The sequence below is a fragment of the Rhinolophus sinicus genome, chromosome 3 (assembly GCF_057876585.1).
Source record: "Rhinolophus sinicus isolate RSI-liver-muscle chromosome 3, RSI-T2T, whole genome shotgun sequence".
Classification (NCBI taxonomy): Eukaryota; Metazoa; Chordata; class Mammalia; order Chiroptera; family Rhinolophidae; genus Rhinolophus; species Rhinolophus sinicus.
Genome location: NC_142503.1, coordinates 163,679,001 through 163,705,930, shown reverse-complemented (window position 1 = coordinate 163,705,930; position 26,930 = coordinate 163,679,001). Strand labels below are relative to the sequence as shown.

Genomic DNA, 26,930 nt, shown 5'->3' with positions numbered 1-26,930 from the left:
TTTGGAGTTAAATTTATAGCCACAAATGCTTTAATTATTAAATAAGAAATACAACAAATAAACTAAGAATTTAATTTTTTTTTAAAAAAAACACTAAGAAAACTTAATGGAACAAACAGGAAAGAAAGAAGACAAAATAAAAAAATTTAATTTAGAAAGCTCGAATAGAAAGCATAAGTCCAAATGTTGAAAATCTTGTATCATAGATTGCTTGGAAGTCAGATTGAGAGAATGAATACTTATACCTTGGAATGAGAAGCTATGTAACTAAAATATGCTTCAAAAACTTTGAACATTTACGGATAAGTTTTTTTAAAAACAAAGATGGAGAGAGAAGGGAATAAATCAAGGGTTAGAAAATCTTGATAAACTAGTAACCTTTAGAAAAAGTCAAATTAATGTTGGGGGTGGGGTGGGAGTGGAAGGAGCTGCACCCAGTCAATTTAATAGGCATTCTTTCAAACATCCAAATAACCACTAATTCCCATGTGGTATAAATAATTCAAGAGCATAGGAAAACTTGAAAAGCTCTACAATTAATTTGATGAAGCTGCCCATCCCTAATAACAAAGCCTGATAAAATTAGCATTTAAAAAATTATAAACTAATCTCACTTATGAATGTAGTTGTAAAAATCATACACACACACACAAACACACACAGTGCCAACAAAATGTATACACATTTTAAGAGGAAAAAACTATTAAAATTGTAATACTCAATATACACCGATAACAAAAGATGAATACAAGTCATATGTATACATTTTTTTGGCACCCCTGGTATATACACTTTAGCAGGCTATAAGTACTGTTTTCATCATGACCCAGGGAGGTCGACTCAAAGAATACAGAATGGTTTAGATTAAAATTGAGAACTACTGACTCTGGGAGTATGGTAAACAAGACTGTAATCATATCCCTCTTGGTGTAACATACTAAGATATAATGTATATAAACATGTCACACACTGGGTGAAATATAAGGCAATTCCGGTGAGAATCCACAGGAATTAGCCAGCATTGGAGCCAAAGTCAGGGTTCTGTCCTCCCTAATCTACCCCAAATTCAGGGAGATACTTAACCTATTAGTCTTATTCTGGGGAGGGCAGGAAAAAGAGCCAATAAACATGTATTCACAGGGGTTTGGGGTCAGAATTCACATGACCTGTGTGGGCCTCAAAAAAACTCCAGCAAATAATTTGATTTAAAATGTCACCAACGAGGTAATCCTCCAATACCTAGCAGAAACAAGCGCACATTCTCTGATGCACTTTTATGCAGGCTTCAAAGAATTCCCACAAATGATGTTCCAAGGAGCATGAGTTCACCAAAAGTAAAAGAAAACAAGCCACTGTGGGTCAGAGTTAGCTGAAACATATGGTTAATGAGGACAGTTTCTGGAGTTAACAGAATATACAGCAAGTATGTTAGAAAATAAGAGTACTGAAAGCTTGACAAAGGAGTAATTAGCCAGGCAGATTGGAAAAAAGTACCAATATAACTTCTTAAAAAAGAGTGATAATTGAATCCAAAGCCCAAATACCCTCATATTAAATAGTAGTTTAGGCACAGCTGAAAATAATCAGTGAACTGGAAGAAAGGTCTGAAGAAATTGCGCAGAAAGCAGCACAGAGAAACACATGGAAAATATGAATGAGAATATAAGAGACCTGGAAGACTGAAAAAGTCTAATATGCCCTTAATTGAAATTCCGGGAGGTGACAGAGGCAACGGAGTAGGTGCAATATTAGAGAAGATAATTGCTGAAAATGTTTCGAGAGCATATGCAAAATATCAGTCTTCAGATTCAGGAAGCCTAATAAATCCCAAAAAGGACAAATGAAATTAAATTCCCACCTAGAAGTAATATGGGAAACTGTAGGGTACACATACTGAAAAATCATAAAAACAGACACAGAGAACAATATTACCTACAAGGTAACAGCAATTAGACTGACAGTGGCAATATTGAAAGGCAGATAAATATCAGTGTCAAACTAAAATTTTTTTCCAACAAATACCTCTCAACAAATTATCTTCAAGAATGAGAGCAATACACACACACACACACACACACACACACACACATACACATATTTAATTCAGGGAAGCCATATGAATTTTTTTAATGCTGAGAAGACAGAAATTCAACACTTCTTAACTGAAAACAATGAAGAATAAACGAGGAATAAGAAATAAACTCTCTGAGTATAGGGACCCTGTTCATAATCATATACCTAGTAGGCACTCGACATGTATGCATGAATGACCTTTCTTTGGCATGACAGCGGCTATCTACCAGAAACAGACACCGTGCATGATAGTAAAATGTTAGAGACATTCCTATTAAAATGTGGAGCAAAATATGGAAGCCCAATATTAACCACTATTGTTTAATGTTGTACCTGAAATTCTACTCTAGAAAAAAATGATAACTATGAGAAGAAAGATGTTACTAATTTTTAATGCGATGGCATCTCCTACTTATATAAGAAATTAATCACCTGGGAAACAATCACAAGTCATATATACAGAAATTTGACCCAGTGAGAATAAGACATATTTTCTATCTAGGAGCTTGAACCATGCTTTCTCACGTTTTTGTTCAAAATAAAAAAAAATGTGTGTAATTGTGTTCCTTCAATGTTGTTTACCTTCTGGGAACACAGAGAAGAATCAGAGTGGCTCCTGCCTTCTGCCTGAGTGGTGAATAGGGTGGCGTCCTGTTTATTGACTTTATTAGCTGTAACTGAGGTCTAAGGAGCAAGTTGTCAATTCTCTTTGAGGGTCATGTTGGGGGGAAGAGCCTTAAAATGCCTCATAGGTAAGGCATTCCTTAAATTGAGTCCAAATTCACGACTAACAGACAAATTTTAAAGGAGAGGTCTTGAACATGGTTTGTTATTCTGAAGTGGGTGATTCATGTGGCCAGCTCTACATTTCACAGCTACAGTGAAAGATGTTAAAAGGAGAAAATTGTCACTTGACAGATTGCGTTATAAGCTAAGATCAGGAGGCTTTTGTTTTAGGGGGGTTAAACATTGAGTGCTTATTATATAGACCTATCTTATAAAGAGATGTCTGAAGAAGTCTGTTCAGTTCTAATCTGATTATCCTAATAGGTTTAGTAGGTACAGTGGCCTGCCTATTAATTAACAAATAGTCTTTTTATTTTTAACTTGTACTTTAAGCTCTGATTAAACAATAACACTTAAGACTTGGCCCAAAATTGATGACTTGGAAGCTTTAAAATTGCTTATCTCTATGTTTTCCCTAAGCAAACTATACTCTTAATTCTCTGTCTTTGGGGACACAGGGGAGTACCACTCTGTGTCATAGTTGTGGTCTCCTTTAGACCTTCCCTCTTCTCATTTTCCTGTAGTTTTTGTCTTTCTATCCTCCTCTAGGCATGAATCCTCTGCCCTACCTTACAACTGCTTCCATAAAATCCTTTTAGTCTTAGGAGGAACCCTGACCAATTTCACTTCAAATAATTTATGATTAACTATAACAATTCTTTCTTTTTTAGGATTGTAGAAATCTATAGTAGAAGATTACAAGGTAAATTTTAAAACTTTTTTTTAATAGAAAAACATTTTTTTTTTCTTAAGGGAAAAGTACTTTTTGTTGTTATTATAAATGTAATACACATGAGTTATAAAAATTAAAACCTCATAGGAATATAAAACAAAAAGTCTGCTGGGTTTCAAGCCTCCAAAAATCATTGTTGTATTTGTTGTACATTCCTTCACATTTTTATGCATATACCAGCATTTTAAAATCAGTTTATTTTTACTGCATTTAAAAATGGGCCCATATTATATGTAATGAGCTTCACTTATCTTTTCACCCACTATTTTTTTTTTTTTTTTTACTTAAAAAGTCTTAAACTCTTTTCCCCACATGTAATTATCTCAGTCGTTTTGCTGGCTGTTTAGCATTCCATTGCACGGCTGGGCTGTGGCTTGATTTAATCAATTCCTGCTCTGCTAGACATTTGGGAATTTTGTCAGCTTTCAAATAGATGTACTGCTGCAGTGAATGTATGGTTTCAAAGATTAGTTGTGTATTCATCACAGGAACTACATTATTCAGGTTAAATCGTTGGTTTTCAGCATTGCTCTAAGTACAATTCAATAACCATACTGTAGGCTCCTTTTTAATCCGGCTGCTGCGAGCTGTTTATTCATGTGCTCTGCTCTACCTCCGTGGAGGTGCTTGTTATCAGTATTCCGTTGGTCTTACTGCACAGCTGAGAAACAGTCGCCATTCTAATCCATTCCCTGCAGTGATGCTGGAGGGCGCCAGGGCTTTCTGAGCTCTCTTCACCTGTACTGCAGGGGAGGGAATTGAACAGGGGTCTCCCGTGGCTCAGGCAGCACACAAAGCAAACTGGTAGAACGTGGTGTGTCTTGGCTTTTACATCTCACAGAAGTCTGCTTTTTAAGATTTCATATATTGTAGAGGCAGCAAAAGCTTTCAGTTGTTTGTGTCACTCTCTTCAACTGAGCTCCTTGTTCCATCCACAGTTCAAGAGCGCCTTACGAAACAAATTGCTATAGCAATCACAGAAGCCTTACGACCTGCTGGAGTTGGGGTAGTGGTTGAAGCAACGTAAGTCCACACGCGTCTATTGTTTGCCTTAATCATGGCATAACGGTGCATGAAAATGACAGGCAGTGCTGCTTGGTTTTTCCAGTAAGAAGTGATGCCACACATTACTCTGAGCCCGGAGCCCTTTTACCTCTTTCATTTAGTGTTGCCAATATGGGAGCCAGGACCTGGGAGACTGGTTTTGTTTCAGTTTGTTTGGTGGGGGCTGTAGAAGAGTAGGGAGTCATAAGCTTAGGTGTGGTGATTTGCACAACCAGCAGTGTTTTATGTCTTCTCTTGATTTCTTCTTTAGCTTTGTGTTGCTCCAAGCAGAGTTTTTATAATATTTTGTCACACGTTTAAAAAATGGAGGGAGCTAAGAATGGGTATGAAGGGCCACTGAAGACACTTCTTTAAGTTACGAGGATGCACTATGAGAATTGCACACATCTTGTGGGCCAAGTTCTCATGCATCCTCCTGGCGTGGCATGGGCTCCCTATGAGTGTGCTGCCCAGCTGCACCATGTTGTTAAACTCGCTGTGGTCACTGCCCTCTGGGTTCTGCCTGGTGAGACCAGCACGCTTCCATACGTCTCTGAACACCTCAGCTAGCATAGTACTTACTCTCTTGGTCCTAAAGATGGATCAAGGAAGAATTCTGGATTTCTTTTGATCTAGAAGTTGTTCTATCTCTGTAGACCCCTTGTGTCATTTTACCCAGAAAGAATATTCCATTTTGCCCCCCTCCTGTTGGATGCATTAAGGACTTGAGCACTGATAAGAATAAAAGCTATACGACTGAGAAACTTAAGAAACACTTCTAAATAAAATTTGTCTAAGAAGTGACAAACTTGGTCATTCTGAACTCAGTGTAATCAGATTTAATTTTTCAGCCTGCTTTTCATTTTAAAAACCAAACCAGCAACGGTCTATTACTCTCAACCCCCTTGGTTGGCTTGTTTTGTAGACACATGTGTATGGTGATGCGAGGGGTACAGAAAATGAACAGCAAAACTGTGACCAGCACGATGCTGGGCGTGTTCCGGGAAGATCCAAAGACGCGGGAGGAGTTTCTCACTCTCATTAGGAGCTGAACGTCAGCGCGTGCCGTGTGCTGTGCAGATCGCGCTTCTCGTAGCCTTGTTTGTCCGGCCTTAACCGTTTGTACATTCCATTCTCATTGTAACAGACGTGAAACGTTCCTTGTCACTGTGTTTAATAATTATTTATTGCAAGTCAAATAAAAATAATTAATAAAGAGGTGGACCCTCTACTTTCTTCTTGCCACCGTTCAGTGGCAACATTCAAGCAAACTGCCAATAGTGTTAAGTTATACACAACATCACTGCCATTCATAGATTCCCTGAGGGTGCTGGGAAGGGAGAAGAACTCCTGGATTTTGTTAAATAATATGTTAAATTGGTTCATAAGCACAGGAATTGGGAATGGGAGAAAACTGTGACGTATAGACTGCGTTTTCCACTCCCTAAACAAAAATGGTGTAGTGCTTCAAATAATTTATTGTCCGGTATGCGGCAGTGCTCTGCAAATTCAAAGTCCAACAGACTTCACTTTAATCGTGTTTATTACACTGCCAGTGACACTTTATTTTTTATATATTTATTTTTTAACTGTCCAGTTGTAACGTTAGTCATGAAGGGAAGGTGGTGAAATATCTATATTTTTTATTTTACTTTGAGTTAAAAAGGCACATGTCTACCTTCTATTCTTTTTTAAATTCCTGTATAGGGAATTAGTTCCTGGAGTTGTTTACGGTGTATTCTCATGTCGACATACAGGGATTTAGACATTTAACTCTCTGTGCCTTGATGAGAATAGCACACCATTTAGTGTGTAGATACCTTTGCCTTTATTTAGATGCCAGTATTTTATAAGACTCAGTACTGACACTGCACATAACTTGTCCTCAAAGTTCTACCTTTGGAAGCTTCCTGGGAGCTTAATTTGTGTGTTCCTTGCCGATGCCTCAAAACTTTTTTTTTTTTTAAATCTTATCAAATGTTTTTTCTAAGTATTCCAGAAACTTTTGAGCATGTCCACCACTTTCAGGTCCACAGAACCATAGCTTCCATGAACATGAAAGAACGCAGAATGAACTCACCGTGGACTGCGTTACGAGCTATGTCCAATGTCTAACGACATGGTCTTGTTGGTGTCTGTGAAGATGCATGTCATTTTCTGGAACTACTGGAAAATACCGGAAGCTCCCAGACTGGTTTCCCTTGTGGTCCATGTGGGTCTTGTGTTTAGTGTTCAGTGGTCTAGGTCTGTTAGTCCAGGAAGCTGTTGCCTTATTAATGATTATATTAAAATGTTCTCTACCAGGGCAGTGTGGGCCAAATTCAAACAAACAAACAAACAAACAAACAAGCACCTCAGCTCCCCTGCAAAAACACAAACAAATTAATTATTCCATGGAGAAATTTCTTATTTGGCTGACGTAGTGCTCTTCCAATTTATCCCATTACCTTAAGAAGAATTAACTACAGTGCTGGCTTTAGATTTGGTTGTCCTGTCTCTGCCACTTTGATGTTGTTTGGCTTAGGATGGGGCAGTATTTCTTTTTAAAAATTCTCCCTACTTCTATTTTCTGTATTTTTCTATATTTGGAGTTTCTTAAGTATGGTGGTGGATGATTTTGAGTTCCTTTGAAAATTGAAGCTAATAGAAACATTATCCTGCTTAATATTTAGACATGGATGTAGAGGTAGAATTAAGCACTGAACTCATGTTTGGTATTTTAAAGTAAAAACAGATGTGATTTGAAGGACCAAAGAAACTATTAGCCATAAATTTATCTTTCTGAGATCAATTATATTCCTTTTTAAATGACTCTTTGCTCTAACATTTCCTAGAAGTGTTCTCATAGAGTTCTAATGTACCCACAGACTGCCGTCTTACTGGTAAATATAAAGTAATTACCTTGTCTGTTTTTCTTTGGTCGGTAGTACTTCAAAGTTACTTTTTCATATTCATGACCTGGAGTACGTTTTGGGGATTTTTAAGAATTTGATGCATTTAAATACACTGTTCAATTAAATTGTTTGAATTTTATGTATGTGTGTGTATATGTTCCTGAAGTTGATTCTATTTAAATTATTAAAATGTTATAACTTTGTTTTTGTGAAAGTAGTGTTTTTTTTTAACCACTAATATATATAGAGCAATTAATTTGATTATTTTCATGGTATTCTGTTTTAGCAAAATACCCTCCATAAGGGCTTCTTTCAGCCGTCAGGCTATTAGAATATAAACCCCACTGGCAATACAGATTACCGCAGGCTCTTGGTTTCCCTTTGGTGTTTGGTTTGGGAATGACAGTCCTCACGGTCCTGCAGTAATGGGAAGGGGAGATCTGGGATAAGAGGGAGGAGTCGGAGTGGCCCCCACGTCCCTGTTTTCATAAGCCTAGTTTAGAGTAACTGCAGCCTCCTGAGAACTGGCCGTGCTTTCTGTGTGGGAGCAGTTGGGGAAGGACGGGCTGTGGCAAGGAGCCAGGCAGGGAATGGAAGAAAGTTTCCCTCCCTCTTCTAGGGAAGAGCCCATCCTGGGCAAAACCTCCAAGTAGGTGCAAAGGTTTTGCTGCCTCTTTCCTGTCAGTGCCTGGCGATCTCATCATACCCTCTTTCTGGGTGGCCTTCACCCAGGTCCCTGCTCCACCCCGGCAGGGACAGGCCCCTGCCCTCACTGGCTGTCGGGGGTGGCGTGTCCAGGGCTGGGACACTGGAATGCCTCCTGAAAGGACCCTGTAGACTGTTGGGTAGCAAGTCTCATCACCCAAAATAGGAATGCTTACTGAAATAAAACATTCCTAAAACCACAACTCTCAGATGTCAATAAAACAATGAGCTGCTCATCTAAGCCGAAGTTGCTGCCCCTGAGTTTATTCACTAAAGATTGATAGGCTGAGTTTCCTGTTTTGTCACTTAGGGGAGGAGCAGTTTCAGACAGGAAAGGTTTCAGAGAAGGCTGTCAACACAGAACAGCTGGATTCACCATGACGGGCCTGGGCCCTTCTGCTGAAGGTGAGGAGAGGGTTTCAACAGATGAATTCAAGGCAAGTGTCAATACCCGACAGCCCCAACCCTCCCAGAGGCACTTGCTCTATGTTGATTTTAATCTTCATTATGGAAAAATAAACACGTACAGCAGTGGACAGTACATGAGTACATGCAGCTCCATGTACCTATCTCCCAGCTTCAATGAGTCTCAACTCATGGGCATCTTGATTCCGCCATATCCCCACTGGATCATTTCAAAGCAAATGTTTCATCCATAAACATTTCAGATTATCTATAAGAAGAATAATCATTTTAAAAAATACCATCCATTATCACATAATATCAATGCTTTTATCTCAAACATCCAGTCAGCATTCAATATTTCCCTATTGTCTCATGCTTTTTTTTATAGTTTATTTGAATCCAGATACAAATGAGGTCCATATATTGCAATTAATTGATCTGGGTTTTGTTTTTTTAATTGTGGTAAAAAAAACACATTACAAAACGTTTACCATCTTAATCATTTTGAAGGGTACAGTACAGTAGTAACTGCATGCACATTGTTGGGTAACAGATCTCTAGAACTTGAAAAACTGAAACCCTATACTATTGAACAACTCTCCTTTGTCCTCTCCGCCCAGCTCCTGGTAAGGACCGTTCTACTTTCAGTTTCTAAGAGTTTACTACTTTAGGTATCTCAGATAGGTAGAATCATGCAGTATGTGTCATATTGTGACTGGCTTATTTCACTTAGCATAACGTCCTCAAGGTTCATCCACATTGTAGCATGCAACACAATTTGCTTCTTTTTAAAGGTTGAATAATATTCCAGTGTTTATAAATACTATATTTTCCTTATCCATTCATTCATTGATGGACATTTAGATTGCTTCTACCTCTTGGTTACTGTGAATAATAATAATGCAAAGAACATAGGTGTGCAAATATCTGAAGATCCTGTTTTCAATTCTTTTGGACATTTACCCAGAAGAGGGATTGCTGGATCATATGGTAGTTCTTTTTAAAAATGTTGTGAGGAATCTCTATACTGTTTTCCATAGTAGCTGTACCATTTTACATTCCCACTAATTGTGCACAAGGGTTCCAATTTCTTCATTTTCTGACAAAAACTTATTATCCAGTTTTTTTTATAGTGGCCATTCTGATGGGTATGAGGCAATATGTCATTGTGGTTTTGATCTGAATTTCCCTGATTAGTGATGTTGAGCATTTTTTCATACGTATGTTGAACATTTGTGTATTTTCTTTGGATAAATGTCTATTCAAATCCTTTGCTCATTCTTAAATTGGGTTATTATTATTTTTAGTTGTTTTTGAGTTGTAGGAGTTCTTTATAGGTTTTTGAGTTGTAGGAGTTCTTTATAGGTTAACTCCTTGGCAGATAAATGGTTTGCAAATATTTCCTTCTATTTTGTAGGTTGCCTTCTCACTCTGTTGATTGTTTCCTTGGCTGCACAGAAGTTTTTAAGTCTCATGTAATCCCATTTGTATATTTTTACTTTTGTTACCTGTATTTTTCATGTCATATTCAGGGAATTATTGCCCATTCCAATATCATGAAGCTTCCCCCTATGTTTCCTCCTAGAAGTTTTATAGTTTCAGTTTTTACATTTAGGTTTTTAATCCATGTTGAGTTAATTTTTATATACAGTGTAAAGTAAGGGTCCAGCTTCATTGTTTTGCATGAGTATACCCAGTTTTCCCAACACCATTTGCTGAAGAGACTACCTTTCCCCACTGGCACCTTTGTCAATGATGATTTGACCATATCTACGAGGATTTGTTTCTGGGCGATTTTGTTCCATTGGTCTATATATCTGTCTTTATGCCAATATAACACTATTTTGATTACTGTAGCTTCATAGTATGTTTTGAAATTAGGAAGTGTGAGGCCTCCAGCTTCATTTTTCTTTCTCAAGATTGTTTTGGCTGTTCAGGGTCCTTTGAGAATGTATATGAATTTTAGGATTTTTTAAATGTTTCTGCAGACATGCCATTGAGATTTTCATAGGGATTGTCTTAAATGTATAGATTACTTTGGGTAGTATGGACATTGAAACAATATTAAGTCTTCCAATACATGAATGTGGGCTATCTTTCCATTTCTTTGTGTCTTTAATTTCTTGTAACAATGTTTTGTAGTTTTCAGTGTACAAGTCTTTCATTTCCTTGGTTAAGTTTATTCCTAAGTATCTTATTCTTTTTAAGAAAAGTAGACTCATTTTTTTAGAGAAGTGATAGGTTCACAGTAAAACTGAGTGGAAGTTACAGAGATACCCCATATACCCCCTGCCCCCTCACATGCACTGCCTCCCTTATTATCAATACCCCCAGCAGAATGGAACATTTCTTGCAATTGATGAACCTACATTGACACTTCATAATTACACAAAGTACATAGTTTATATTAGGGTTCACGCTGGGTGGTGTACGTTCAGTGGGTTTGGACCAAGGTACCATGACATGTATCCACCGTTGTAGTGTCGTACAGAGTAGTTTCCCTGCCCTGAAAGTCCTCTGGGCTCCATCTATTCATCACCTATTTTATTTCATATTTTTTAAATTAAAGTTTACTGGGGTGACAATGGTTAGTAAAGTTACATAGATTTCAGGTGTACAATTCTGTAATACGTCATCTATATATCACATTGTGTGTTCACCACCCAGAGTCAGTTCTCCTTCCATCACCATATATTTGATCCCTTTCACCCTCATCTACCACCCTCCTCCCCTTCTTAACCCTCTGGTAACCATTAAACTATTGTCTGTGTCTATGAGTTTTTGTTTATTTGTTTATCTTGTTCCTTTGTTGTTTTCAGTTTTATATCCCACATATCAGTGAAATCATATGGTTCTCGACTATTTTATTCTTTGTGATGCTATTGTTAATGAAATTGTTTTCTTAATGTCCTCTTTGGATTGTTCGCTGGTTCCTAAATCTCTTTAAAGCTATGGAGTCACCACTTTCCCCCTCTCCCCCAATTCTTCTTTATAATTTATTTGGTCATTTGCTTTTGGAGAAGCCCTGTGATTACCCCAAGAGATGTTAGCTGCCGGACTGTCTGTGGCTATCTGAATGAGGTGAAACTTCAGCTCAGCAGAGGAAAAACAGGTCAACCTCTATTGCAACACTTCTCCATGTCCTAAACTCCTACTCCTGAAGCAGCCCAGGTTGACCTGGTACTGCTCAGCCTTTCACTTGGACACAGTTCTTTGTTTTGTAACTCAGAGTCACCCTCCCAGGTGTGGAACAGAGTTCATTCCTTTTTTGTGGGGGTGGGGGTCTGTCCTTTCTGGGCTGGCTTCAGTGTGCGAACATCTGCCACATGCCTTCCTTGGCTTCAGTGTGGTGGGTTCATTAGCTGTCAACATTTTGGTTAATGTAGAAGTGTTATTATAGGACTAGAAGTAGTGAATCACACAAGACGTGACATCACTTTGGGGGCCTGTCCCTGCGGAATTCTAAGGTTTAGGTTGGATAGTAAAAGTGCTTGGGTTTCTGACTTCTTCAGTTCCATTTCCATGGCTCTCTGAGTAAGAATGCCAAAGTCTGGCTCACCTGGGGTGGGGAGGGAAGTGACACACCAAGTCCTGTATTTAAGCAGCTTTCTGTTTACAAATCCTGTTCACAGAACTCCTAGCACACGCATTACACCAGCCCTAATACATCCATCCATCTTTCCTGTTATTTCTTCATTCTCCTGTTTGGTTTGAGCAATGTGTCCACAACTCTGACCTTCTGAGAAATACTTGAACTTCTGGAACTGGCTGTGCTGCCCAGAGAGATGTAGTTTGACTGTCAGCGTTCAAAAGGCTGTGTTGAGGGAGTCCTGTGATGAAATGCCTGGGTGTGTATAAAAACATCCTCTGAGGCTGTTGCGCTTAAGCTCTGTTGATTTTCTCCTGATTTCAGTTTCTTCTCCTCCCTCCTTTTTCCAGATCTTTCCATGTTTGAAAATATGCTAAACAAATAGACAAATGAAATATTTTCCTTTCCAACTTGTCTTTTTGTAGGATTTCCCTTTATATGTGTGCTGATGATACTAATTTTTACAGCAATATTCTATCTTGACTGGTACATTTCTTTATGGAGATTTTTCTCTTTGCAGAGCCATTTCACATCTAAAATCAAGGGATTGATTGAATAGGAAACAGAAAAGCTAGTAAATAAAAATCAGTTTAAAATGACTAGCAAGGTCCACAGAATTATTTCATGTTGGTCTTTTGGAAAATACCTTTAGCCTAGGACAACTAATCTCACAGCAAAATTTCTCACTTCTCATTTCTGGGTATTTCTGAAAGTTGATTCACCTATGAACAAGGAGCATGTGAAGTTTTTCTCCAAATCTTATCTGGCCTTCTCTTGCTTAGCAGTTGTCAAAATCACCTCATAATGAGGGGGCAGGAGGAGAATGACTTCTCATGTCAATGCTTGAATATTTTGTTAACAGAATTTCCATATAAAAAATGTCTTGTACACTTGAGGAATAAACAGGTCAACAATGAGTTCTTATGGCCTTTTTAACTAGAACACTGTAAAAAAGATTAAAATCAAGGTGAAACCCTGAATACTGAGGACTGAAAATTTATGTTTCCTACATTTTAGTTTTTTGGGATGGAAGAGAAATGTTCCAGATGTAGTGTTTTTTTTTTTCTTTGCGCACGCGTGTGTGTGTGTGTGTGTGTGTGTGTGTGTGTACTCAAATCTGGAAAACTTGTTATAAGGTGCTACTTTTTTTTATGGAGTATATTAAACTTTTAATAGTACTTTCCACAAGTATTATTTTCTCAACAGCTTTCTTAAGTAAAGGACATTTCTATTTTATCAGTGAGCAAGTTGGGGCTCAGGGAGGATTAAATGACTTGCGTCACTGCCACTGGGTTAATGAGCGGAGGTTCCTATTTTGACTCTCCATCTGTTGGTCTTTCTGTTGACTGGGCCCAGACCGTCAGACCACCTCTAGCTCACCATTGCAGCTGGTCAATCTCTTCCAGTTGACCTCTGTAACTCTGAGCCCCTGCTCTTTTGAATTGGAATCAGATTTTTGAAGATGTATGCAATCAGCTTTGCCCTTTGAACTCCAAAGTGCTACTGGGAGTCACTTTAAGACAGGAGTGTGAGTTGGCCATCTGTAATTCCATCTGGTCACACAGTCTTAAAATCTCACTTAAAACAAAAAACGTATTTTTTAAACTGGTAATACATGTACTTAGCACAAAATTCGCAGCACACTAGGATATGAAGGAAAAGCTTACCTCCACCTGTGCCCTCAAGTGAGCCAGGCAACTGTATGTATCGTCAGGGATATTTTATGAAATGCTTTACTATAATTGCAAAATGAAAACCCTCCTCTCCTCCATCCTGGCTGACTGTATGTACTTCTTAACGGCAGAACGTGTGGCTCTAAAGTGGTGAGTAGTTTCTGTAACTCTCAGACTGTACGATCCATTATGATTATTATGTCTAATGTTCTTTTTAAGTCAATGTTACATACTGTCTCAGAAAATTTCTTCGCAAAACTTCTGCCAAAAAATGTGTTCCCATTACAAAACTTTGACCACTTTAGCAAAGGAAAAGTGCTTCCGGTGAGCTGAGTTGTCTACAGCAGAGATACTTTTAAAATTTGGTTTTCTTTCACTTTTTACCCTTTTTGAATACGTATGCATTCGTTTGTATAAAATGTAAAAAGCACGAAAGGATATACAGTGAAAAGTCTCTGTCTCCAGTGACCCAGTTTCCCTCCCCAAACTCACTGTTGTTTTCTTTTTTTACCACTGTGGGACAGAGCCCCAGAGAGCAGTTTCCAGGCTCTCGGCCTCATGTGGGGGGTGCTGGCTCGGGTAGTAGAAAGCTGTCAGTTGTGGCTAGTTGGCTGTCAGCTGTAACCACTGAACCATTGGCCACTAATATAACTGCTGTGGCTACGGAGGAGAGTCGAGGAGAGTCGGTCGGTTGGCAGCAAAGCGGACAGCAGGTCGCACATCGTGTGAACCCAGCTGCCAGCGAGAATATAGTGGTGTGACTCCCCTACCTATGGCTCCGTGGGTGTTCGTTTTTGGCCTCACCATATCCTGCGTTCTTATGTGGGGAGCGGGAGCTGAGACCCCGCAGGCCGCCCCGCACAACAACCACCTTCTTATGTATATTCCCAGCAATATTTAAAATATATACAAGCAAATTCATATACACACAAAAGTGTTTATATATTATATATAGTTATTTCTGTTTGTTTATTTAAATCAGGAATTCTTGACCATGTATGCCCATCAGAATCACTTGGGGAACTTTTAGACATTGCGTGTGCCTACACTCTATGAAGACCTATTCATTATCTGTAATTTTATTTTGAAAAAACTTCCCTTGGTTTTTCTGGTGGGCTCCCCCAGCTGAGAACCACTAGCCTGAGATACAACGATTCAGACCTGTGGAGGCCATCAGGAAGCCACTGGGCCCAAACCCAGACGATTTGGGTAGGACAACAGCTGCATGCATCACTCTGTGAGCAATTGGTTCCACCATCCACTGTTAAGGGCATCTGCAACCACTCAGTTGATAAGTCTAAAGGTAAATTGCCTCTTAAAAGGGACTGTCTCCAGATTAATATAATCAGTGCTGCAATTACCTGTGTATAAATAGCTTAGTTCTCTGGTCTGATTTTTCTAAACATATCCTATTTTTCCCCCCTGATTTTTATAGTTGTTCATTACAGAAAACAGAAAATACAGTAAGGCATAAAGAAAAAGACTAGGTACCCACAATTACATAGCCCAGAGATAACTGTTATTAACCTTTGTTTCATTTCACTTACTTTTTAAATTGTGCATGTTATTTGCACAATTTAAAAAGTAAGGAAATAAAACAAATACTACAGAAACGTATTTAAAGCAAATGTGTAGTATTATTTAAAGCAAATCCATCCAGACATTATATCTTTTATCTGTATTTACTTGAGTGTGTAACACTAATAGTTAAAGGGTAAGGAAGGTTTTACATACACACACACACACACACACACACACACACACACGCACTATGACATCCAAAAAAATCTACAATGATTACTTAATGTAACACCCATTTTGCATTGACCTTTTCCCAGAATGTCTCGAATTTCTTTTTAGAATTCATTACTAACACTTTGATATATATATATATATACTCTGTCAGTCTTTGCCACCTCCTTACCCCCTACCCCCGTAACGATCTATAACACTTTGGATCCTGTAAAGTACACATACCCTTTTCTTCTCTTATGTTGGTATCTTATACTGGTAGGTCTTGTAGCTTTGTTTAAATGATTACATGACATTTCATGGTAGAAATGTCATACTGTATTGATCATTTTCATAATGATGGACTTTTTGGGTGTTTTCCAGTTTTTTTTATCATTATAAATAATTCTACAGTAAAAAATATCTGTTTCCCAAGGATGGGGTTCTAGGTGTGGATTTACTGGGGCACCTCCTTTTCTTTCTTCCCCTTCCTTAAGTAACAAGAATGGATGGTCTCAAATGAGCTATTCATCCCGCCCCAACCCCTACAATATACAGATATCTTCTTATATGTAACTGTCTTATAGCTAAAAGTTTTATAGCACACAAATGAATTTCTTCTTTGACCTAGGTGTAGCTTTGCACCTCATTTATCTTGGCACATTCACATTTTTAAAAATTTAAAATAAAACAAAAATTTTACTGAGACAATTATAGGCTTGCACACAGTTGTAAGAAACACTACACAGAGATTCCTTGTATGCTTTGCTGGGTTTCTCCCAATGCTAAATTTAACAAAACTATCATAAAATATCACAACCGGGATATTGACATTGATATAATTCACTAATCTTATTCAGATTTCCCTAGTTTTACTTGTACTTGTGTGTTGTGTGTATGTTATTTTATACAATTTTATTACCTGTGTGGGTTGGTGTCTCTACCACCACAGTCAAAATTGGACAGTTCCAACACCACAAGGGTCCATCATATTGCCTTATTAAAATCACACGCCATGCTCTTCACATTTAAAAAAAAAAGACTCTTGATAAATATTCCAAATTTCTTCCTGGCAAGAAATTACCAGAATTGAGTATCATTCTAAAAATGTAATATATTACTAGGTAGACAATATTTTCACTGTCCTACCTCTATGTTAAAGTCTTTTAATACATTTATTATCAAATTGGGTCTCAAAGAGTATTGCAAATATTCTCCTAGAGGATATGGGGCAGACATTTCTTTCATTCCTCTAGCTGTCCAATACTTCAAAACACTGTTTTCAGCAAAAAATCAAATCACTGAAGCTACCAAATCCAATAAGCATACAGACTTCTACCTTTAACAAAGCTGGTACTAACTTTATAGAAATACTACCCATGGGGTTGAGGCAGTAATATTTTGCTTAATGGGGTTTTCTGGCTCAGGGCAGCCTGGAAGACTTTTGCTAAAATTATTTCTAAAAGGAATGTGATCTGAATCAAAGGATACTTACTTACCTTTTCTAAGTCCAGTTTAATGAAAAATTATTTTCAAGTGGAGGTAATTTCTCGAAGAGGGGCCTTCTCAGTCTCTCTCTCTGAGAAATGAGCATATTCTTTCTGCTCAGTCCTAGTCAAGGTAATTAATCCAAGTTGGCATGACATCCGGTTCCTTTTGTAGGGTTGGAATTCTTACTGGTCCACAGTGAATCAGTGGGGAATATACCTTTTCTTATAAGCTCTCATTTCTGCTAAAGGCAGAGCATTGCTGAACTTGGAATTGAGGAGACTATAAACAACAATACAGGGATGAACTTGGAATAGAGGGAATGTAAACAAGAGTGTGGGGAGTAGAGTGATAGATGACAGGTGGAATTAGGAGGGACTGTCCAAATATGGCATGGGGAATTTATTGGGCCAGAAATGTAATTTATGATAAATCATTCCCCAATTAGCCTGGAAACATTAACATGTATGATGCAGAGAAGATGCAATTTAGCCGTGTAGTCATGAACATTTTAGATCCAGAAGTCATTTATGGAGTATAAGCAAAGAATATCCGATTCTGAAAGACCCTATATATTTTTTCCATTTAAAACAACGATGAATGTATATTTCTTTTGCCCCAACAATTCTACTTTTGGGAATTTATTTTCTACGTGTATTTGTATATGTGTGAAACTGACATTTGTGTACAAGGTTATTCATTGCAGTATTGTCTATAATAAGAAAGCTATTGTTTATAAGTCAGCTCTAAACCCAAAGTATGTGAAATGAGCACATGTGATTTGGGCTGTGATTTTTATAGTCCTTCCACCCAGAACTAGATCAGATTCTGATGCACAATCCATGTTTATCTCTTGGGCTCACACCAAACAAAGTTCTATGTTTGGGCAGGACACTTGGTTCTTGATGAGAACCCTTCAAAAGGTTGGTTAGTATCTCGTTCTAAGATGTGCTTGTGGACTTGGAATCATGGCGTTCTTGATTCTCTTAAATATTAGAGATTGGAGCAGGGAGATTTGGGGGAATTTGTTATTTGATAAAATGTTCTAGATGAGGTGAGGGATGCAGAACTGTCCTCACTGTTTTTCTCTTACTCTTTTCCCTTAGAATTGAAAGCCAAAGGCCTACACTCTACCTTATGTAAAAGCCACATGAGGTATTATGACTTGGAAGGGAGGTCCAGAGCTGAGTTCTTGTCATTCTGAACAGACTATTTATTTTTAAAGCAACATCTGTGTTTCATAATCTGTTTTATAGATATGTAATTGCTCTGATAATTTGCAATGTACTGGGTTTGGGGAAGATCATTACTGGGACACAGAGTTCCCCTTCTTAGCTTTTAAATACATGGCACAAAATGAAATGAAGTATAAGGTAGAAACAGAACCATGGAATGCTGCTTGTCTCTGTGTGACAAATATTTACATAGTCATCATTTCAACACTGATTACTGAGTTAACTAAAACTTGTGAGATAACCTCTATCTTGAGAGGAAGGACTATAAGTTAAATCCTCATCTGTCAGGAACAGTTTAGATAACATCTAAATTGACCAATCAAGAAAGAGCAAGTAAGCACAATTTTTAGTGAAGTAACTACAAGAAGAAATAGCTAAATGACTTTTAAGGAGTTGTCTCAAGTGGGGAGGTGGTAGAGGACTCTTGCTTAAATTATAAGCCTTCTGTCACTATTAAATTTTAAAAAATATTATGTGCCTGTACTTACTTTGTTAAAAGTTAAAAATATATCTATATTTTTATCTACGTATATGGAGCCAAGAAAATAAGGGGAAGTATAGTATCTGTAACGACTATTTGAAGTTTCCTTGAATGTTACAAACTGAAGTAATGTTTTGAGGGAAAAAAGGATAAAAGTGAAGTATGTGAATTCTTGGATGAAGTAAAAGACTCATTGCTCTCATCTAACCTTATGTAACCTGAATTTTCACATCTTTATTTTTCTGTAATTCATAGGCCTTCTGGTGTTCTAGATCAGGGGTTGGCAAACTTTTCCTGCAAAGGGTCAATAGTAAATATTTTAGGCTTGGCAGGTCACACAGTTACTGTTGCAACTACAGGTGAACCTTGAACAATGCGGAGGAGGGGGTTACAAGCACCAATCCCACACAGTCGAAAATTTGTGTATAGCTCTATCTATGCCTTGCCCAAGAACTAATCCTGAAGCTGTGGCTGGTGGAAGGATTTCAAGCAGGGAAGTGTAGGTTGTAATCAGAGTCCGTTGGAGGATGGACAACATAAGGGGCTGTGGCATAAATTCTGGGAGGATAATGAGGCCCAAACTAGATCAGTTGGCAGTGAGGGCTGAGAAGAGGGGACAGCAGAGAGATTTAGGGAGTAGACCCTGAAAAGTTCGTCTGTGAATGGTGGAAGACAGTCAGTGTAGGACAATCCCCAGTTTGGGGGCTTTGGTGTCTGGGAATCACAGCCCTGCTGATCACCGAGGTAATGATAAGAGAAATGGGCATTTGGAGTCTTCGGGGCCAGGGGAAGGGTGGGCAGCGGAGCCTTCAGTTAGATATGTTCATTGAAGTCCCCATGGGACAATCAAGTGCAGATATCAAGTAATTAAAGTTTAAGAGCGAGGTCTGGGCTGGAGGCAAAGATGTGAAAGTCAAGTGCAGACCAGTTGTTGCTCAAGTTGTTCTTGGAGCTGAAACCAGCCAGGGGGAGGGTACAGAGTAAGGAGATTGGAGAAACGAGAGCTCCCCAAAGACTACTGACAATTAGGACTCAGGGAACCATGAGAAATGGAGGACGGGGTTTCCAGAAAGAGAGAATGTGAAAAAATCAAGGTGGATGTGTGTGTAAATACACATCTATGAGAATGTTTATTCTCAAGTTGTTCATAATATTAAAAGGTTGAAATAAACATCCAATGACAGGGACTAACTCATGGCATGACCATATGATAGAATAGCACGCAGTTGTTAAAATATGAACAATGTATATATATAAAAAGCATTGGCAGCAAATACATTAAAATTTTGAGTAATAGAAAATATTATTTCAGTATTCATTTATTTATTTCGATTTCGTTTCAATTTTTTTATTTGCCTTCTTTCTTTTCCAAATTCTGTGCAATGAACTTGCATTACCTTGGTAAGTAAACTCATCTGAGAAGCAGGGCAATACTACCCTGTTTCCCTGAAAATAAGACCTAGCCAGACAATCAACTCTAATGCATCTTTTGGGGCAAAAATTAATATGAGACCCAGTCTTATTTTACTATAATATAAGACCGGGGCTTTATAATCTAATCTAATCTAATCTAATCTAATCTAATCTAATCTAATCTAATATGATAATATAATATAATACCGGGTCTTATATTAATTTTTGCTCCAAAGGCGCATTAGAGCTGATTGTCCGGCTAGGTCTTATTTTCAGGGAAACACAGTAGAGAAGTGCCCATTGGATTAGGTAATGGGGACGTCATTAGCCTGGTGGTGCCCAAGCTGCTTGAGGAATGAATGGGAAGAGAGGGTGTAGGAACAGCAAATTTAGAGTCCTCTTTGAAGGGGATGGCTACAAAGGGAAAGCGAGACAAAGGAGGCCATAGGTAGAGTGGCTGAAGAGCTGAGGGAATTCCTTTCTCAGGTGGGAGAGCTTTGACCAAGTTCATATGTTAAAGAAAAGCAGGGACTCAAGGAGAAGGAAGGAAGTGGGGTCTAAGAACTCATTTATATCCTGACTTGTGGGCAGGATATGGGAAAGAGGATGGAAAGAACGCAGAGAAATTCAATGATGTGTGGGTGTGGGGACTGGGCCAAGGATGGAGCAGGGTGCCTACTAAAGCATTTTCAGGTGAGATGACTTCCTGTCTGGGATTTGCTTTGAAATTCTTTGCTGGGGATGGTGTGGGGGTGGAGTAAGAGGAATGGGTGGGGATAGATGAAACAAGATCAGCAAATTGTTGATAATTATTGAAGCTGGCTAATGGAAATTCACTATCTGGTTCTGAATACTTTTGTGAACTTTCAAAAATTTCCAAGATTAAATAAAAAAGGATGCTATTCTTACTTGAGGATACCAGCTGAGTCTGTGCCCTCCTACTTGTGGCTGTGAACCCAACCCCCGCACCCCAAAGAGTAGACTCTTTGGCTTCTCAGTTGCCTTATTCTTGTCCCAGTCCCTCTATGGAAGGGGCCCAGGGCTAGTCCCTGCTATCAGTATGGATGGCCATTTCTGCAGCAAGAGGCAGTAACCAGATTAGTCACCCTGGAAAAGAACAGAATCTTGAACGCAGAACCCCCAAATAATCCTGGACCAACAGCATCAAAACATGCAATAAATAGCTAGTGGGCTGTGGCACCATTCCGAGCCCTCGGGGTAGTATCTTGCCTAGGGGTTCTGTGGGATGAGGGGGTCTCTGGGCTTCAACTCATGGTAGGACAATAATTTGGGAATTAACTCCACCTCACACCATCCCAACAAAGAATTTCAAAGCAATAATTGCATTTGTGCTTGCTCAGATGTCTGATTCCCAGTCCCAGGATCTGGGCATCACTCTTAGAGACTTCCATGTTTTCATGTGGTTCTGGTACCCAGAATAAAAACTTTAGATATTTTTTTCTTGAGATGGTACTTTTAAAGATTTTGGCACATAATGCATGTTCAGTAAATGCTAGATTATCACCTTCATTCCTGAACTGCCTACAACAGAACTTTCAAATGTCCTAAAGTTTTAGTGCTGATATGACCTCAGGGCTTATTCCCTCCAAGTCACTCATTTTATAGATGAAGAAACTGGGGGAGCTAGAATGACTTGTCCCAGGTCATACAGCTGTTAGTTGCAGGGTAGATGACAAACCTTTCTCCTTGAACATTCCAGAATGAAGATCTAAATCTGCTTGTAATCCTTCGCAAGTTGGAAGGTGATATGGTAAAAGATCCAGAAAACGCAATTTAAAAGCAGCTTGGGTTTATTGCTCAGCCTTCTTTAAAACTGTCAAGAGGATCCCCTTCCATAAATCACAGAAATAATGATAAAACTTCTTGCCATCTTCTACCATTTCCACCATACTCCAACTGCCCCAGAAAATCCCAACTGTCCCCAATACTGCCACTCTCTCCCTCCCCCTCACTCATTCCCCCAAAGAAAGGGTCCTCCCTGTTTGAGTGAGGGAGGCAGAGGGGACGTCACCTGGCAATTGCAGGGTTGGCTTTAGCAGGCTGGCAGAGGAGGCAAAGCTGCGGACACTCCCATGATACTATCCTGTCACATCCTCAGAAGAGTAGCTGTGGGTATAGTGATAATGGATGGGCCTATGTGCCCCAAGTGGGACCTTGTTAACAAACATTCAAGGAAATGCATTGTCTCAGCAATGAGTGTGCTGAGACAATGATGAAAAGATGTTGAGAGAGCAGGATTTTGTGGGATACAGAGAAGGGAATCAAATGGAGATGCCATGTGCTGGGTCCCTCAGCAAATGACAAATGGTCCACGCAGCCCCCACCCATGGCTTAGAACTGGGCCATTCCTCTGTACACCCTCCTAGATCCTTTCCCATCAACTTTAATGTTGGAACTGCTAGATGAAGCTTTCGCCTCCCATGCAGGTATATGTCTTGTTGGCTTCTTGGCCATGCTTCCTTCCTGAGTATGCTTCAGCCTTGGGGAGGGTCATCCTGGCATCCTGACTTACCTTCCTGTTGAGCTGGGGTGTTTAGTGGCCAAGAAAGGAAGATTAGCCACGGGGTAGCTAATCAGGGTAGGCCCTGCCCTGGAGGGAGGCACGTCTGGGTCCCGCGGAGGGCTGGCTGATCATGTCCTGGGTCCCGGAGGTCCATGGAGGGAAGTTGTGATGAACCACTGCAGCTCTGGCCACATTTTCTGGAGGATCTGGATGGAGCTAGAATTTTCAGCCCATATTTTTCAGTACCTGTCTTTGTGAAAGAAATATTAAGGATTGAATCAGATCTATCTTCCTAAGACATATAGGTTTTCAAGTAAGTACAGAAATAAAAATAAGGCCAACAAATTCTGTAGATACGAGTGAATGAGTAAAGTGCATTTATCTAGTGTTGTAATTAAGGATAAAAATGTTCTACTCTCACACAAAACCTGCCATGTCTCATCAAGACTAATTATCAAATTCATCTCCGTCATGACTAAGATGTTGCTCTTTCTGTCCAGGGCAGGATGCTCACAAACCACAAGTTTCTATTCCATACAACAGGTGGGTGAGAGCAATGGCTGTCCCATTGTCGTTTTTTAGCCAGTAATCAATCTAGCATCTTACTGAGCTCATATTGTTAAGGAGTTGCCATGGGGAGGTGGTGGAGCTGATAGTAGCTAGAGGGCGACCTCCTGTCCCCAAGGTGTATAGAGAGTAAACACAAGGCCAAGGCATGTGCCGCAATCTTAGAATGGAGCTGTCTATCACAGGGGCCTATTGTGTGGACCAATCATTTCTTCATTCATTCAACAAATATTTAATGAATTTCTGCTATGTACCAGGCATGGTTCTAGATACCATGGATAGAGCCAAAAAAACCCCACAAATTTCCTACTTCTATGGTGGGTGCATTCTAGTGGGAAGAGAGAGAGAATATAAACATATATCGCATGTCGTAGAAGTAAGGGGAGGGAGCATAATGGGGAGATTGCTACTTTTGTTGAGTGGTCCAGGAAGATCTTTCTAACTAGGTGGCAACTGAACAGAGCAAAGTGGGGCGAGAGCCAAGAAGATACCTGGTGGGGAGAGACTCTGAGGAAGCATGCGTGCCAGGGCCTGAGGTGGGAGAGCATTTGGTGTGTTTGTGCAACAGCAAGGCGGAAGCACTGTGTCTGCAGTGCAGGGGGTGCAGGAGAGAGAGGTGGGAAGTGGGGCCAGTTAGGGCTTGACTTTGACGGAGCGAAATAGGAGCCATTGGAGGGGGGCGGCTGAGCAGAGAAGTGGCAGGATGTGACTTAAGGCAGGCTGTTCTGGTGAGAATGGAGTAAGGGGGAAGCGAGGTGTAGCAGTTGAGCCATGATATCCAGGTAAGAGATGAAGGTGGCTCGGACCAGGGTGCTCATGGTGAGAGTGTGAGAAGTGGAAGGATTATAGATTTTAAAGTAAAGCTGACAGGATCTGTTGACAGGTGGCATATGAAAGAAAGGAAGGAACCAGGATGACTCTAAGACAGTTAGCCTGGGCAACTGGAAGAATGGAGCTACCACTGAGGCTCTAGGAAGGATACAGCTGGGAGATGACCAAAGGGCTGGGACATCAATGGCTCCTGGAAGCAAAGATAAATAATTTGAGCGTATTAATTGGTGAATAGGCCTATTTATTCTAATGAAGACGAGGTTGCAAACGGTGACCCCTGGGCTGAATCTGGCTGGTAGACATATTTGGTTTGTTTTTCACAGTATTAAACAGCCGAATTAGTTGCAGATGTTTAAAACTCATGGCATTTTACATAAAAATCTCCACTTCCTGCTTCTTTTAGAAAAGTGGCAGCTCTGGCACCCTAGGTACCGGCTGATTGGCCCTGAATGACAGGTAGCCTCTTTGGCAGGGCAGTCACAGCCTTACTCCCTATTGTCTTAAGTTGCTCCTACCTTCCCTGCCCCATGTCCTCATTTGAAAATAGGAATAATAATAGTGCCTGTCTCTTGGGGTTGTTAGGAAAATTAACAGAGATAACTCATATAAAGCAACTAGAATAGTGTCTACTAACAGTTCAAAAATGTTCGCTATTTTTGCTGTTGTTATTACCATCTTTGAGTTTGCAACTCTTGCAACGCGTATTTCAGAAAGCTGGAAGATGATTCTAACAAAGGTTGAGAGGTGAGTGAAGCTTCCCTTAATAAATGATGGCACCAAAGCAGAAAGGACGAGGGAAGGCAGCACAGCTCCCAGACATTTAGAAAATTGTGTCCGCCCAGGTGGTATCAGCCCCGCAGATCAGGGTTCATTTCTCTTCTTCCGCAGAGCTCGGCACTGTGGCCTGGATCATCCAGTGACTCATCTAATAGCCCCGTGTGTTTGCCCAGCTTGCGGCATCACAAATTACATTTGCAGCCTCCTTATCAGGCAAGCTAGGAAATTAAACCTAAACGGCTATGGTGTTGCTAAGTAATATGGCTGCGTACACAGACACCTGAAGCTGAGACCATCAGAGCCCCATTAAAGCATCATTTCCCACTGTGGCTAATAAGGTTTGAAACCTTCAAAGGAAGCCCGCTGTTCTTTTTTAATGTCAGAAAACGGGGTAACTTGGTTATAACAAGAGATAGAATTGCCCTTCCTAGATGCTAGGGGTGAGTGTGTGTGTGTGTGTGTGTGTGTGTGTGTGTGTGTGTGTGTGTGCGCATATGTATGTATATGGGTCTATGTTGGAAATCTACAGTTTCATGGCCAATAAAAGCTGAAGGGAGGGATGATAAGAGACAGCTGTCTTGCCCTCTTAGACCTTTCTTTCTGCCCCGGGCCATGAGAGCCTGGGCAAATCCACCTCTGTGTCCCACACCTGGCCCTCAGGAGGTGTTTGCTAAATGACTGTTGGCTTCACTCTGCCTGGGGATGCGACCCTAGGGGGTGGGGGTATTCCTGGTGATTTCTCCCTCAGGAAAGTTTTTTCTTCAGGGGGCTTTTTTTTTTTTTTTTTTTTGTACAACAGGGGCCTAAAAACACGACTGGAGCTTCCGGCCATGGGGTGCTTGGTGGCTGAGCTAGACTGGAGTGTGGACTTCCTTTTCTCGTTTCTCTCCAGTCAGACCGTCTGTGTCCACTCCAGGATTTGGCTCCTCATGGACCCACCAAGTTTAGAGCTTGAGTGCAAAGCTCCAGAGAGTGAGGTCATAGTTGTCTCAGGTAGGGACTTAGCATGTGTATCACCCCAGTGTAGCTCTTCCCAACCCCGTAGCTATGCTGGATGGTGAAGCGTGGTCAATGTGTTTGGCCCATGTGGTCAAGGGGTTGGGGCATCTGGAGCTCATGGGTCCTCCCTAGCTCCCCCCTCTGAGAGGCTTCCCCTTATCTTCTCTGATCTGGGCTCCTGGGAGGGTGTGTGTGTCTGTGTGTATGTGTATGAGAGATCTCTCCTCTTTAATTAATATCTTGAATCATATCTTCTCCACAATTCTGAGGATTGTTTTTCAAGATTCATTCGGATAGGTTGGGGCTCATATCACTTCTGGGTGGTGAGAAGAGTGTGGAATTTATAGGCCACGTAGAGGGAGATGCCTGCAGCAATGGTGGGTGTGTTTGGCCTGTCCAGGTCTGAGGTCAGGCCTGAGTTCCATTCTCTGGTAGCTCTAGATAACCTGGCCTATACAGTCCTTATTTTCACTTAACAGAAGAATGTGGAAGATAATTCCTTCTGGAATTTGTTTTGTGATAGGAGACAAGGCTGTGCCTAAAGGGGGCAAAGACTTTTAGATTGGGGATGTCTCCAGATCATACTTTCCATAAGAGTGCATTCTTTCCATTTTGTTGGTCTGCTACAGGCCTGGGCCCATCTCCCTGGGGAAGAGCTGTGATCTGCTAGAACCAGACTGACCTGTGGGCTACCTGAGCTGGCCATCAGTCTAACTATGTTTTCTGACATCCCCATATATTATGTTCATATACAGCACCAGGAAACACTTGAATAACAGGGGTTAGATTTTAGTCCACTCTTTGGTTTTAACAAATATTTGAGTTTAGATATTGACATTCAATCATTAACCACCAATACACCCCATTTTGTAGAGCTTTGAAAACCTTGTGTAGCTATGAGCTGTGATGTTTTATGTGAGTATGCCATGGTTCTTGAGTCTTACCAGTTAGAGTTCAAATAACTATTTTTGCCAAATGTTGC

The 26,930-nt window shown here is 40.0% G+C and overlaps 1 protein-coding gene across 4 annotated transcripts in view; it reads left to right on the top strand.

Annotated features, from left to right (window-relative positions):
• GCH1 (GTP cyclohydrolase 1) overlaps positions 1-26,930 on the top strand; it is a 140,131-nt gene that overhangs the window by 32,318 nt on the left and 80,883 nt on the right. For 2 of the 4 annotated variants that reach the window (XM_074327457.2, XM_074327459.2), the window contains exons 4-5: positions 3,531-3,562; positions 4,531-4,615. The exons of 1 other annotated variant lie outside the window; for it this stretch is intronic. In XM_074327457.2, the coding sequence (XP_074183558.2) occupies positions 3,531-3,562; positions 4,531-4,615 (117 nt within the window). Of the gene's footprint in view, positions 1-3,530; positions 3,563-4,530; positions 4,616-5,561; positions 7,734-26,930 lie in introns of those variants that run through there. One more of the 4 variants, XM_019725738.3, reaches the window with a different exon arrangement.